The sequence below is a fragment of the Echeneis naucrates genome, chromosome 1, assembly GCF_900963305.1.
Source record: "Echeneis naucrates chromosome 1, fEcheNa1.1, whole genome shotgun sequence".
NCBI lineage: Eukaryota > Metazoa > Chordata > Actinopteri > Carangiformes > Echeneidae > Echeneis > Echeneis naucrates.
Genome location: NC_042511.1, coordinates 5300380 through 5314531, shown reverse-complemented (window position 1 = coordinate 5314531; position 14152 = coordinate 5300380). Strand labels below are relative to the sequence as shown.

The following is a 14152-nucleotide window of genomic DNA, read 5'->3' as shown; positions in this document are numbered from 1 at the left end:
AAGTGGAGCTCCGAGGTAGAAACAAGCCCGTATCAATAAAAACCCTTTTCCTGATCGATCCACCGACGTGGCCGGTCATGCGTCCTCAACTGCACCACATCTGCAATCAGCAGACCAGCGAGAGAGCGTTGATGGTGACTAACATAATCCGCTTAAATAAATCATATCAAACAATTCAACATCGTGCAGCCAGGTTGGCCTGTCTGTGCCACGGCCTTAAGACTGGGGAAATGCACCTTCAATGCATAGATCCAGATTAGACAGACCAGTGACGGGAATAATGAATTTATCCAAAGGCAAAGGAAGCTGTACTAAAAGCTAATATCAGAAACATACAAAACTTCATTGTTGAGCATCAAAAGCAGTAGTGACATACACAAATATAAACACAAATAAACATAATTTACATAAGATGAATGAGTTCATGTATGCAGACATTATGCCAATCAGGATGAGTAATAGTACCATTACAGTCCATCAGAGTCCATTGTAGAGAGGTCTGCAGCGAGGCTGCAGTTTGTCCTCCAGGACATAGTCTGGTCCACAGACCCAGGGGTCTCCCGTCTCCCACTGCCACTTCTGCAGACTCTGCCTCAGGCTCTCCAGCACGGCGCTGTAGGATGGGTCTGAAACCAGGTTCTTCATCTCCAGTGGGTCCGTCCTGTGTTGGCGAAGAAGTTCATTGTTAAACAGCACAGGTTATTATTTTATGACACCTGTTTAGCATTTACATTGACTCTCATTACCAAATGGTCCCTAACACCTCAATGTAATTATAATAGAGCACCTTACAGTTTAGAAACAAATCTACACCCAGCTGAAATAATCTAAATAACTTATTATATTTTACATTTATATCTGAAGGTGTCCCGTATATACAACACCACTACAGTACAGTATGACTCATTTATGAAATACCTACATCATGTTTTTGAATGCGAGTGATGAATGTGATGAATGATATTTGATAAACAAGCTCCATTTGCCGGGAAAAATAATTTTTTGCTAATTTGTGATTCAAACACAAAACCTCAAATCAGCTGTCATTCTCTATGACGTAAAGGTAGTATAACAATCCCAAGAGAAAATACAGAGGTGAATGGTTCACGTAGATCTTTACCACAGGCAGCATGTTTATTCGCTGTCATTTTGATCAGATCAGGCAGAGGAAGCAAGGGACCAGTGATATTATCCATCAATCTTCTATAGTGCTTATCCATCAGGGCCACAGGGGACCGGAGCCAGACCCAGCTGACGGTGGCCCTATAGAGCCCACTAACATGAATAAATTATCTTTCAGATGATGTCTTTAAAAGCCAATGGACCAAAACTCAGAGTGGCATAAAATAGAAGCTGTAACAAGAAAGAAGTTTGACAAGTTTCCTGATACATTTCATCAACTACTGAACTTCAGTCGATAAGTTGGCTCTTTATTATCTGAGCAATAAGCAAAAGCATTAGCTTTAGTGTTTGTTTAAACATTAGCATTCAAATCAAAATTTAAAACAGCATCTGTGATGGGTAAACAATCACAAGACAAACTTTGAACTGATACCTTTGTTTAAATTCATTTCAGCGTTTGAGGGATTTTTGTTTTTACATTCATATATTGTGTAATTTAGGGTGTCAAATAATCAATAAATTACCAATCTTTGAGGCTAAATATGGGCCGACTGGGTGAGATCTGATTATTGATTGTCAGTACAAATCCCTCTAGAATAGCAACACAATAGAAGATGCTGCTGCTGCTGTTTTTTATGTCTGCAGTGCTGCCATTTTCCTATTATTATGGAGACATATACTCTACAGGAGGGCACCAAGCCAAGCAGAACAATCAATCACACTTTTTTCCCCTAGCGAATATTAATCATAGCATTTAAGGGCATATTTCTCCTTTGTGACGGTTATTTCCCTAGATCACCAAACTACTGTGTTACCTCATTTAAATCGGTGGGTCTTGGTGTTGTGCAGCAAAGTGTCATGGAACCTCTGTGTGTTGTGTGTATATATATATATATATATTTGAATCATCACAGCCAACACTTTTCTTTCCCTCAGCTGAGACAGACGTGAAGATGTGTATTGCTCGCAGCTCTAACAGACCTGGAGTCGTACAGCTCCCAGCGCTCTCTGTAGTAATACTGCTCCAGGCTTTTGAACCAGTGCGTAGGCTGGCCCAGCTTGGTGCGGTTCAGCAGGTCCTGGAAGGTGGGTGACACATACAGGTCCTGGTCTATGGGGAAAGGCATGCGGTAGTGTAGGTTGTGGAGAAGGTGGTACGCCCCCTGGCGGACTGAGCGGGTTGGGTAGTACATGGTTACCTGAAATCAAAATGACGGCATAGCAGTCAAGGCCCTGTGCTTGATTCCCTCATCAGAGTCGGTTTCTGTCCCACGGGACAGCAGTGACATCCTGCTTTAGTGCAACAACGCTCACAAACCTCGTGGATGGACTGGCTGGCATAGACAGTGTGCCAGTGGCTGGGCTCAGTGACCAGAGCAGGCAGCAGGGAGCGGCCGGTGAGGTGGACCGGGGTGGCAGGGCTGCCGGGGAGGCTGTAGGACAGGTAGGGAATAGAGAACCAGTCCAGAATGGTGGGGGTGATGTCTGCCGGCAAAAGAAAAGGAGAAGAGGAGGAAAGAAAAGAGAGAACAGAGAGTTGGGAGAGAAATTAGTCCCACGTCTTTAGTGTGTCTAACCAAGGAAAAACCGCGTACTGTGTGATTAATACATGAAAATGTGAGATACACTGTTTGCAAAGGACAGCAGCTACGTGTTACACACTGAATTTCATAGTTGCCATGTGTACTTTGTAATAATTATATGCTATCATCTGCCATCTATTTATGTCCATCTCTATTTGTTTTGAGTCGGTACTATTGTTTAAATGTATGATATTTTCAGATTTACATTCATTTCTAGCTGCTTTCAGTTTGTCCTGTTTTATCTGAAGTATCATTAGGACTCCCTCTTGTGGCCACAGTATAGGCAACCACAATGACTTCCCCGATTGTATGGAAACCTGCGGCCTCCCACTGACGGATGACTCTATACTCACTGGCATTTTTTGGCCAAGCAAATGCTCCCTGACCAAACTTTGCATTCTGCACTGTAAAAGTTCTTAAAGCCATTTTTCTTATATTAATAAATTTTTTCATCTTCTTTGTTTCATCAATTTCTTACCTAGAAGGCTGACGTAGGCCTGACTGGTGTCCCCCCATCGCTCCCTGTGCTCTGGAGAGGACACCAGCATGGGCTCAGCTGTTCCAGAGTCATACAGGTTGGTCCTGCCGTTAGGGAAGGGGATGCCGTTATCTGAGCTGTAGATGACCAATGTGTTGTTCTCATAACCAGCTTCCCTGAGCTCCTGCAGGACTAATCCGATACCTGCAGAGGGAGATTTGCAGCATTAGAGCCGAGTTTCATACAAGAATGTCTTCCCTCCATCCTCTTCATTTACGCGTTGCAGTTGCCACACACCCTGATCCAGCCTGCTGACCGTGGTGTACTGTGCAGCTATGTCGGCTCTCGTCGCAGGCGTGTCCGGCACAAAATGAGGAACCTGAAGTGCAATATATGAAAACAGACCCATTTAACTTGTGTTGCCATTATGTCATTATTTCGTTGCCAGATTAATTTGTGTAATTTTCTTGTAAAAGTATTTCCTACTTGACATTTATATGTTTACACCTGCACGTTTACAGTAACTGCAAGAAAAATTTACCAGGTCTGTAACTGTAGAAAAGGTAACGTTTACAGGTATAACAGCTAATGGCTTAATTTCGATTGTAAATGTAACTAAGCTCTCCGTATCACTGACCTTTACTTGTTCCGGTGTGTAATATTCTGGTGTCCAGTCAGGTATTCTTCCCATTCCCATTTCACCATTTCCAAATTTCTCACAGAAGGCTCCATACTGGGGCTGCGAATGTCCACATCTGTGGGTGTCATGAAAAGCAACATAGAGGAAAAACGGCCTGTCTTCATCTCCAGTCGTCTTCGTCTCCACTTTCTTCTGCCTTTGCTTGAAGGTTTCCTCTTTATGGGTCTGAAAAAACTTGCGTACCAGGAGTTTGATGCGGGTGATGTTCCTCCCCACCTGGAGGACCGAGCTGTTCTCCTCTGTGTAGGCAAAATCAAAAGGGTATACGGATCCAGGGCCGACGTGCTTCTTCCCAATTATACCTGCAGGAAGAAGAGAGTAAAACAGAGAGATTGTATTTGAAACGGTGGAATGTATGTGTGCCAAGCCAAGTTTGTTTTTACCTGTGTGTACATTAGCCTGGCGAAGGAGCAGGGGCAGACTTTGTACGCCGTCAAACGAGTTAAAATGATGCACTCCCTGATGAAGTCCGTACATGCCGTTCTGATGCTGAAAACACGGGACAAGCACGCATCAACACTGCACTTTGAACAAATGAATGAGTGTGTGTGCACGTGCATTACCTGCGGCAGGCCAGTGAGGATGCTGGAACGGCTGGGGGAACAGCTGCTGACAGATGTGAAGGCGTTGCTGAACACCAGGCTGCGCTCGGCCAGAGAGCGCAGGTTGGGAGTGTGTGCCACGGAGTTGTTGTACACCTCCGTCTCAAAGCCCGCATCATCAGCTGGAGGAAGGCAAACACAACCGCACTTCATTCATACTGTAATTATTGGCAGCTATGCAATTTTGGTTTTTTAATGCTGATGATGATTTTTTTTTTTTTTCCGTATACGGCAAAATCAGTACAGAACCGCAGCACTAAGATTCCCTTCAGTAGGACGGATGATCCTGGATCAAACCATGACAACCATCCCCTGACCAAAGGAACTGTTCATGCAGGTCGGCATCTATCAATCATTTATTAATACCACACCTCCAGGTCAGTGGAATTAGCCTTGGGTACTACATGGGCTCAAGCTCAGCATCAACTTTTAAAATCATGACATAATCAGCATTGACATTTAAATACATGACATGTCAAGTCAGGCATTGCAGCGGATTACTTAATTAATGAAAAATAGTATTTCTGAATAAAGCAGCCTTTTTTTTAACATTGGGTATTTTTTTTTATACAACTATAACTTTTGCTTGGGATTAATTTGAAGGCAACAGTGAGTTTATTAGTTACATCTAGTTGGAACCAGTGCAGTCAAACTGGCACTTTATTGATTAATGTGAGTGTCTGTCAGAAAACAGCTCTCTCCTGAGAAGTTTCAGTTAAATTTCCTGTGTAAATAAAGGTTAAATAAATCAAAAAATAACAATCCAGGGACAAGTGCAGGTTATAACATCCAGTTAAGTTTTGTTGAAACTTTGCTAAAAACCTGGACAGATAAATACCAGCAAAGAGCAACACTGCAGTCTCCGTGGAGGAGGATTCATAACAGCTGACAGGACTGACTGCAGCTTTGTGACTGACAGAGTGTGTAAGTGTGTTTGACTGATCGTGGTCATCGTCAGAAGTTCACTCACCGATGATGAGGAGGACATTCCTCCTCTTCGCCTCCAAAGTGCAACAAGATGCCAGAACGAGCCAAAGCAACCCCAGCAGCATGTCTGTGTGTCTGTGTGTGTGTGTGTGTGTGTGTGTGTGTGGACGGAGTGTGTCCGCTCCTCAGACTCCGGGTTCGACTTCCGGCTGCCGCTCGTGGTCACATGACGGTGGTCACGTGAGGAGCGAAAGGAGGAAGTTCTCGGTGCTCTCTCACCGCAGCGGTGGAAGTGCTGAGGGTGGCAGAAAGACAGCTGGAGAGAAAGGACCAGAAAACAAATCAGTGCAGAGACAGGAGGGGAGACACGGTGAGACTGTCAGCTGGATTTTCTATTCTGCTTTACTTTTTCCACTGGCGCTGGCTCCAGCAACCCCTGACCAAGGTCGAGGATGGATGGATGGATGAATGAATGAATGAATGAAAGAATGAACTTTCCTCTTTTTGTTTGATCCTGTTTGTAAATGTGGATTATTTTTGTTCCATTAGTGCAGCAGCTTGTTGCCCAGATAGAAAAGTTTTGTCCCACGCATGTGTGAATGTTTCTTTGTCAGGGAGTTTTTATGTTTATTTGGTGACTGTGGAGAAAAGAAAGCTGTGGCTGTTGTAAATTCATCACTGCTGGGAGGTAAGTGTCTAAAGCACTGACCTATCATATGATCACCATGTGGTTATTGTGCTCTGAAAGCTGGCTAAGGTCAAAGGTCAAAGAAAAACAGGTCAGGCTTACCTTATTAGAATACCTGACCGTCCTGGTGTAGTTATTGTGTGTCTGAACTGGAAGCAGCAGGTGATTGACTTTTACTGTTGTTTTTTACGCCATACAGAGCATAACATGTATCTGAAGCTATGGCACCCTGTCCCCATGATGAGCTGTGTATTCATCCAGGAAAACCCACAGACAGTCTGACACATGTGACACAGAGCAAATGTGCTGTGGGCACACACGACTCCCAGAATCAAGGCCAAAGCCAAAAGAAACAGCATTTCCCACAAGTCAATGCGTGACTTTTCAAGGAGACAAGAAAACGTGCTTTGCCTACCATACGATGGAGGAGCCTCTGCTGAGACGAAGGCTGGCGCAGAAATGCTGCTCCCTCAGCGCCTTGAGGGCCTGGCTGCCCTTCCTCTCCTGGCTGCCCAGCTACAACCTGAGGTGGCTGCAGATGGACCTGCTCGCAGGCCTCACTGTCGGGCTGACAACTGTACCACAGGCACTGGCTTATGCTGAAGTAGCTGGGCTTCCTGTACAGGTGAGTCTCAGCTCTCTGCAAATGTTCATCTTCTCAATCAAATTAAACCATTCAGAAGTATTTTGTTCTAAACAACTGGCTTACAAACGAGCTGTGGTGTCATAAGTCCTGTTGGTGCACACATTTTAAACTGAGCACATAGAGAAACGTTCCCCCGTCAGCATAGCAACATGAAAACCAACGCTGCACATATTTAAGTGATTTGACAGTGAGTGGCCAGAGACTTTCATCGTTAGTAATCTAAAAGTAACCTTCTCTTCTCTCCACAGTACGGGCTGTACTCTGCCTTCATGGGGGGGTTCTTCTACACCCTCCTGGGAACCTCGAAGGATGTGACACTGGGTCCCACAGCCATCATGTCCCTCCTGTGTTTCTCCGTGGTGGGAGGGCAGCCACATCGCGCTGTGCTCCTCAGCCTCCTCTGTGGACTCATCCAGGCTGGAATGGCATTACTGAGATTAGGTGAGATCTTCCGGAGTCACATGGAAACCGTGCGATACCATTTTGTGGTTTCGATCATTTAATCAAATAAAGGTTTTCTTCACAATGTGACAAAATATTTTGATCTGAAATTTGAGATCTATATCACAACCCAAACCAACTGAATTAACATCTTAATCACAAAAATGTCATGTACAAACTGGTTTAGGAACAGAATTGCAGAAATGCAAGCAGGTTCTCAGTTTGCAAATGCATGACTTCCAGCCACCCCATCTACAACTTCCTGAGCTGAACTCCACACAATTTCTGTGACAGCCATGCTTAAACACTGCCTGTGTTGTCTCCTGCAGGCTTCCTTGTGGACTTCATCTCTTTCCCTGTAATAAAAGGCTTCACTTGTGCTGCTGCAATAACCATTGGTTTTGGCCAGGTCAAGGTAAGCTGTCTTTTTATAGATGGCAAACCACTTGCCTCAGCCTGTTTAACGCTAACCCAACTCACTGTTGTAGACTCTAGTCTGCCCTGAACATGTTGCACTGATCACACATATGTTTAACCAACAATGAAAATAAGTTAGTTGTGTCCCCATCAAAAAAATAGAAAATGTAAAATTATTTCAGATATATATTTATAAAGACACAAGCCAGGGGACGTAGCTCAGTAGTAGGCTTTTGCCGGTCCCAAGCACAGCCTTTTTATTTTCGAACTTGAGAACTGCTGTAATCAATGAATTATCTCTCTGTGTGTAATCTGTCAATTAAATGGTCTATAGAATTAGTGATGGTCCTGTTGTTTGTATTTGCAGAATATTCTGGGACTTCAAGGGATTCCCCAACAGTTCTTTCTGGAGGTTTACTACACCTTCTACAGGATCTCAGAGGCCAGGATAGGTGATGTGGTTCTAGGTCTACTTTGTCTCAGCCTGCTGGTCATGTTGATGCTTATGAAGAAGAAGCTGGTTTCTTACGACGGTTCAACGTCAGAAACCAACTCCAGGAACTCCACATTGGCCGGGAAGCTTGTGTGGATTGTTGCTACCAGTCAGTACCTGTGCTCTGATTGTGTGTTTGCACCTGCCGTTTCTGCAGGAATGGATGGCAATGACAGTAAAACTTTCCATTTTTCCCTTTTTTCCCTATCTGTTGTGGTCAGTGCGTAACGCTCTGGTGGTCGTGGCTGCCTCCTGCATTGCGTTTTCCTGGGATGCTTACGGTCATAATGTGTTCACAATCACTGGGGAAATTTCCCAGGGGCTCCCGCCATTCAGGCCCCCTCCCACCTCAGACATCACAGCCAACGGCACCATTGTCCCCTTCTGGGAGGTTGTAGAGGTGAAGAGCAGATAGTAAGATACAGGAAGTGAAAGTTTTTAGAAAAATTATTGAAAATCTCTCCAGTTCTTTGGAAATACAGCGAACTCAGTCCTGTTCTCTGTCTCTCTTCCCGCTTTTGTGCAGGGCTTCGGAGGAGGGCTTGCTGTGATTCCCTTCATGGGTCTGTTGGAGAGCATTGCTATTGCAAAGGCTTTTGGTAAGTGCTTTTCGTGATGCTATCATGCTATCAGCCACTAATGACACCAGTGAGAGTCTGTTGGTCATTCAATCAGCTTGGACCAGATTAAAATATCTTAACAACGATTGGGCTGATGTCCACTGATTTGGCTCAGACATTCTTGGTCACCAGAGGATGCTCTTTACAGTGATAATCTGACAAAACTTTGGAGAAGATCTGCTGTATCTGTAATGATCCTATAACTTTTTTTAATTCCATCATCTTGGCTGTCAATTGCTAGCATGGGATCAGTTTCCAGTGCAGGCCAAACGTTTGGATGCACCTTCTCATTCAAATGAATAGGAAAGTGTGTCCAAACTTTTAGTCTGTACTGTATACCTTTGAATTATGCCAATTAAACATCGGTGTGTTAGCATACCCTTGATTTATTTATTTTTTTTAATCTCCATCAACAAGTTAAAACTTAGTTCATTCAGTCCTTATTATTAGACTTGGAGACTCTTTCAGACTGTTGACTGATTTTTAACTTCCTACTTATTCTCAGCGAGCCAGAACGACTACAGGATCGACGCCAACCAGGAACTGCTGGCAATAGGTGTGACTAACATCATGGGATCCTTCGTGTCAGCCTACCCTGTCACCGGCAGCTTTGGGAGGTGTGTGAGTGTGTGAGTCTGAGAGAGTGAGTGAGTGAGAGAGAGAGAGCTCAGACATTAAAATATGCACACTGTCATGTTTTCTCTTCACACTCAGGACAGCAGTGAACTCCCAGACTGGAGTCTGCACTCCAGCTGGAGGAATCATTACCAGTGAGTGCCGACTCAGCTCACCGTCTCTGTCTGTCACCATCTCCATGTTGTTGGTGGTGTTAAAAACACAGAGGCTTCAGCAAACAACCAGCAGACAACCTTAACATCACCGTTTTGCTCAGGGAATCTGTGCATTGCTGTTGAATAAAAAAAAAAAAGAGCACACTTTGCTTTCACGATCAGTGTAAAACATACCAACATGCTTCCAACCCTTTTAGGCTTATTACCAGTCAATGACTGAGGAGTCACAGAAGGATTTAGTGTGATCAGTTTTAAAGACGGCCCCATATCAAGTGTGTAACTTCTTCACTGTATATCTTTTGTTTTTCTTGTTCAATTCATTATTATAAAGTGCCTCTTCTAATATATCTTCTAATCAATGAAAACCAATAGCTTTTTTTTTTTTCCCCCAAAATACAATTATTGACTGAGATGCAGATAAATGGATGGACAGAAAATAATCATGTCATTGTACATATTATGTGACTTTGTATTTTCTGTCTTCCTTTGTTCACGTTTCTTGGTTTCTCCTTCTGCTGGTATTTGCAGGTATGATTGTGTTGCTTTCTCTGGCGTTCCTTATGCCGGCCTTCTACTACATCCCCAAAGCTTCTCTGGCTGCTGTCGTCATCTGTGCGGTGGCTCCTATGGTGGATTATCCCATTGTGGCTAAAATGTGGAGGATACGCAGTACGTCTTTGCTCAGCTTTGTATTTGAGCTTACCTTGCATGTATCTGATGGCTTAACTAAGTGTGGTGCTGTTGTCCACAGAGCTGGACCTGCTGCCTTTTGTGGTGACGTTCCTGATGAGTTTCTGGAAGGTGCAGTACGGCATCTTAGGAGGTGTAGCTGTATCTGCAGTCCTGCTGCTGTACAACATGGCCAGACCTCAGATAAAGGTGCTGTAATTTTAATATATGGTTTTCCAACTTGCATTACGCTCGAAATTCCCATAAAACACAGAGGCTAAATCACTTTTTTATTCGCCATCAGTCTCGACTCTTTTTCCTTTTAATTCTTCCTGTTTCTAACAACTTAAGATTTTGATATTCCAGTTTTGGCATGGATGTAATCATTTAGCATGTAATCAGACTTAGATAAAAAAAGAAATATAAGATGTGGTCCAGCCAGAAAGAACATGAAAGCTCTTAGTGAAAGGAGAACAAAAGAAACATTTTTACTAGTTTTACATGTCTTTAAAGTAACAATTACAAACATTTATTTTAATTAAAAAAATACTAATTTTAACTTTGATCATACTGTTTTACAAAATTTGTGGCCCAATTGTTATACCTTCATGGCCCACCAGTGGGCCCCAGCCTAAAGGTTTGGAACCATCCTTATTGAGGACTGCATGGAAGCAAGTTTGTAGGTTTGTACATTTTCCAATAACTTGGATGCTTGAGTTAACAGATGAGCCTTTAACCAACCAGAGCTCCAAATAAAATTCAACATAGAGATAAAAAGCGCCTTGTTGTTGTTGTTAATAAGACAAACCCCAGAGTTTGACCTTGCAAAGGCCAGAAATCTTCCATTACACAGACAATTTTGCAGACTGCATCTTTACACAAAATCAGAGCTTGTTGTTAGGGAGAGTTTTTCAATCACAGTTAAAGGCAACTGAGAAGCACACAACAGCCAGGGTTGGCTTATGCTGAGGGTGTTTATTGAAGGTTGATGGAGGAGAGCAAAGGAACTGTCAATATTCTGTGATGCGTATGACAACATCTCACTTCTCACTAAAACAGCCCCAATGTCTTTCCATTCCTGCCCTTCCCCCAAATAGTCTACAATCCTTTTTAGTCGTGTCTTAAAGAGGGATGTGCAGAAATCCTGTTGGTCTGTTGACCAAAAATATCCACTGGTTCAGGAGTAGACTCTGAGAGACAGAAACAGTAGCTGTTGTCCATTCAAGGGCGTTTTGTTATCAGTGAAGGGTTCAATGTTATAGCATACGTCTGTCATAAATCTGTCCTATCAGCAGCATGGGCACAGCCTGCTTCTGTAAGATTTACTGCTGCACCAGGACTCTCTGACCTTCAGGGCCTCCCACTGAACTCTCCCCTGCTCTGGGCTTAGTGAAAACTTCTTTCCACTAAATTTAAACTTGCTATTTTGAGGCTGAAAGACTCCCAGGGAAAAAGGTTGCATGTCCATATTACTGGTTGATGGACAAGTTGGGAAATATACCAACATTTTTACCAAGATAAGTTTCCCTTTTTAATAACTCTACTGCCATAGCTATCCACCTCGATTTAAAAAAAAAAAAAAAAAAAAAAAGAAGGAATTTTTCTACTGACTGTTCTAATGCAATATAGCTTTGTATTTAAAGGACATATGGGGTTTTTACCTGATTAGCCAAATGCAATCCATCAGTTTCAAAAAATGAATTGATATTAAGATTACATATACCATGATATAATGTGTCACCCATATGCCCCCCTAATTCTAATCTTAGCACAGCAAGGTTCAGAGAAACATCAGTACTCATGAGAAAAAAGGCACTCACTCACTCATCTGCTACCACTTAAACTTTTCTGGGGCATGGAGCCACTCTCAGCCAATGCTCCGCGCATGCAGGACAGGTCGCCAGTCCGTCACAGGGGCAGCATACAGAGACGAGCAACCTCTCACACTCAGACCTGCGGACAATCTAGAGTCACCAATCATCCTCGACATGCATGTCTTTGGACAGTGGGAGGAAACTGGAGTATCCGGAGAAAACCCACACAGGCACAGGGAGAAAATGCAAACTCCGCACAGACAGGGAACCAAACTCACAACCTTCTTATTGAGGGGCAACAGCTCTAACCACTATGCCACCGAGAACAAAAATATTATTACGATTTTGGTCACAGAAGCAAACCAGTTCCTCCTCTAGTCACCAGCCTCTACAACTCACATTAACACAAAACTCCAACAGTGTTTTTCAACAGGGAAGACCACGTGTCTGCGATAACACTGTGTCCCCGGTGTGTGCAGGTAACTGATCACGGTGCCCTCGTGATGGATTTAAACAGTGGACTCAGTTTTCCTGCCATGGAGTATGCCAGCCACATCATACACACCCAGGCTCTGCAGGGTAAGATTTGTGTGCCAATCTGTCTCCCCTCTTTCTGTTTTTCCTGTTTTACCTGAATGTCTCTGCCTTTCTCTCCTTCAGCTAATCCTCCCCGATCAATGGTCCTGGACTGCCATCACATCAGTATTATTGATTACACAGTGATAAGCGAGCTCAGGGACTTGCTAAGGCAGTTCGAACTACGTGGCGTACGACTGGTCTTTTGCAGTTTGCAGGTATGATTATCTCTTACTTGGAGCCAGAATCCAGCTCTAACAACAAAATGAATGAATATAATGTCCTCTGTCTGTCTTTTGCCCATCTCTCTTTTAGCCCTCAGTTCTGAAGGTTCTTCTGGCAGCTGATCTGCAGGGCTTCAAGTATGCAGACAGTGTGGAGGCGGCGCTACACATGGTGTCAGGGAACTGGCTCGATGACTGACAGAAATTCTCCAGTCACAGTCTGGGAAAAAAGATGTTTGATACTGGACTTCACGGCTACAACAGCACTGCTACCACCAGCTTACGGTTTGACAAAGGAGAGATGACTACATCTCGGATGTATCAAAATAAGATGATTTCTACATAACTGAGAAGGAAGTGATTCTAATGACAACCAAAACGCAACAAACCAGAGCTGTGTTGATGTCAGAGGGAAGACAGGGATTGGCTGAATACTACAGTCCTGCATGCTGCACCCACATTATGTGAGCTAAGTTCACTTGCGAGCCAAAAACCACCCATCAGGCTCATGCAGGAAGTCATAGATTTTTCCAATCTGACATTATTGGGCTGTAACAGGTGACAAACCACCTCTTTTTATCAGAAGTAACATATACATTGACTGCTTACTGCTTGACAGCTTATTGAAATAAATCATTGTTGTCCTGAACTTTTTATCTGGCAAATTTATTTTGATGACCAGAAATGATTCAATGATGAGTGCAATGTCCGAGGTTACGACACTACCATTGTAGATTACTATTGCATAATAACACGGGACCATGTCTCATTGACACTTAGCATTTTGTTTAGATGAGATGAAGTAATGAAGGATATGATATACTAACTATACTAAATACTAAAATGTATATTGAAATGTATATTTTTATTGTTCTTTTTTTTTTTTTTTAACAAACAGAGCATTCACTGTTTTGTTTTAGAACTACCAATAGGTGAGCTCCAGAGACTAAATATGAATTTAAAGACTGATGACTAACTCATAGCTGGGATGCTGATTAAATGACATCACCAAATTTATAAAAGGATTTCTAGTTGATTTTTTTTTTTTTAATAATAAAATTTGTACATTGTCATGGGCCTGTGTTTGTGTGTGTCTGTGCACATGGAAATGTTTATGTGGAATTGTACACTTCAAATCAAATCAAATCAAATCAGATTTATTTGTATAGCGCCAAATCATAACAAAGTTATATCAAGGCACTTTACGTATAGAGCAGGTCTAGACCAAACTTTTTATAAAATTATTTAAAGAGACCCAACAGATCCCCCGATGAGCAAGCACTTGGCGACAGTGGCAAGGAAAAACTTTCTTTAAGAGGCAGAAACCTCCAGCAGGACCAGGCTGTGGGGGGCGGCCATCT

General features: G+C 43.1%; 2 protein-coding genes across 6 annotated transcripts; one reads left to right on the top strand and one right to left on the bottom strand.

Annotated features, from left to right (window-relative positions):
• Positions 1-10: 10 nt before the first annotated feature.
• Positions 11-7080, bottom strand: sgsh (N-sulfoglucosamine sulfohydrolase (sulfamidase)). Of its 3 annotated transcripts, none has more exons than XM_029516462.1 (10): positions 5456-5615; positions 4447-4607; positions 4267-4372; positions 3821-4185; positions 3481-3562; positions 3184-3387; positions 2441-2607; positions 2104-2321; positions 466-661; positions 11-100 (listed from the first exon to the last, which is right to left on the bottom strand). In XM_029516462.1, the coding sequence occupies exons 1-9, from the start codon at positions 5535-5537 to the stop codon at positions 478-480; spliced, it is 1569 nt and encodes a 522-aa protein (XP_029372322.1). In that variant the 5' UTR covers positions 5538-5615; the 3' UTR covers positions 11-100; positions 466-477. The 3 variants fall into 3 exon arrangements, with proteins under 3 accessions (XP_029372322.1, XP_029373151.1, XP_029371496.1); XM_029517291.1 differs by lacking the exon at positions 11-100 and adding an exon at positions 7065-7080 and having other exon boundaries at positions 114-661; positions 5456-5539; XM_029515636.1 differs by lacking the exon at positions 11-100 and having other exon boundaries at positions 114-661.
• slc26a11 (solute carrier family 26 member 11) lies at positions 5660-13657 on the top strand. 3 transcript variants are annotated; one of them, XM_029512884.1, is made up of 14 exons: positions 5660-5782; positions 6300-6725; positions 6995-7187; positions 7517-7602; positions 7972-8206; positions 8319-8497; positions 8624-8696; positions 9223-9334; positions 9432-9487; positions 10037-10177; positions 10260-10387; positions 12471-12570; positions 12652-12785; positions 12883-13657. In XM_029512884.1, exons 2-14 carry the CDS (start codon positions 6402-6404, stop codon positions 12988-12990), a joined length of 1869 nt encoding a protein of 622 aa, XP_029368744.1. In that variant the 5' UTR covers positions 5660-5782; positions 6300-6401; the 3' UTR covers positions 12991-13657. The 3 variants fall into 3 exon arrangements, with proteins under 3 accessions (XP_029368744.1, XP_029369499.1, XP_029370333.1); XM_029513639.1 differs by having other exon boundaries at positions 5774-5857; XM_029514473.1 differs by lacking the exon at positions 5660-5782 and adding an exon at positions 5982-6100.
• Positions 13658-14152: the final 495 nt, after the last annotated feature.